The sequence below is a fragment of the Habropoda laboriosa genome, unplaced genomic scaffold (assembly GCF_001263275.1).
Source record: "Habropoda laboriosa isolate 0110345459 unplaced genomic scaffold, ASM126327v1 scaffold106, whole genome shotgun sequence".
Classification (NCBI taxonomy): Eukaryota; Metazoa; Arthropoda; class Insecta; order Hymenoptera; family Apidae; genus Habropoda; species Habropoda laboriosa.
The window spans coordinates 221,892-222,610 of record NW_017100224.1 but is presented as its reverse complement, the minus strand read 5'-3'; the positions used below and the strand labels follow the sequence as shown (position 1 = coordinate 222,610).

Below are 719 nucleotides of genomic sequence, written 5' to 3'. Positions count from 1 at the left end.
AAGGGATTTATAATAATTTTAATATTTTTTAACAAGTTTGGTAATTCATAACAAAACAGATTCATACATGCACTGAATTTCATGCAAAACAAATTTGGATTGTTGAAAATAAAACCGAAAAATAAATGTTTCCACATACATATGCATGTATAAGTTAATATAAACTCTTTTTCTTTTTCACTTTAACTTGTAGAAATTTTACCTAAAATTTTGGTTATCCTTTTTTGTACATCCTGTGTTTATATTTGATTCCTAAATGTTTTAGATATACAGATAACTTAGCTTTTTATGTTAGATACTGTAAAAGCATTTTTGGAAAAAAATAAATTAGGAAAATATAATGAAGAAGAAATGAAAAGAAAAGAAGAAGAAAGAAAGCAAGAAGAAGAGGCAGAAGCAGCAGCTGCTCAGTTATGCAATATTGGAGATCGTTGTGAAGTTTATGTACCAAATCAACCAAAACGAAGAGCTACAATTATGTATATCGGTAAGTACAGTACTTTTTGTTTAAATTTATTCTTGATTATATTATTTTTATTTATATTTTGTCTATAGGTAAAACTGAGTTTAAGGAAGGTTGGTGGGTTGGTGTAAAATATGATGAGCCACTTGGTAAAAACAATGGAATGTAAGACCACTATTATTTTATACTGTTTTATACTCTTTTACATTTTGTTTTATTTATAATTTCTTGTAATAGAAGAAAAATATATATATAT

At 25.5% G+C, this 719-nt stretch overlaps 1 protein-coding gene across 1 annotated transcript in view; it reads left to right on the top strand.

The window, feature by feature from the left end:
• LOC108571060 (tubulin-folding cofactor B) overlaps positions 1–632 on the top strand; it is a 1,439-nt gene extending 807 nt beyond the window's left edge. Inside the window, exons 3-4 of the mRNA XM_017933030.1 lie at positions 283–487; positions 556–632. Coding sequence (XP_017788519.1) covers positions 283–487; positions 556–632 — 282 coding nt within the window. The remainder of the gene's footprint in view (positions 1–282; positions 488–555) is intronic.
• The last annotated feature ends 87 nt before the right edge of the window (positions 633–719 follow it).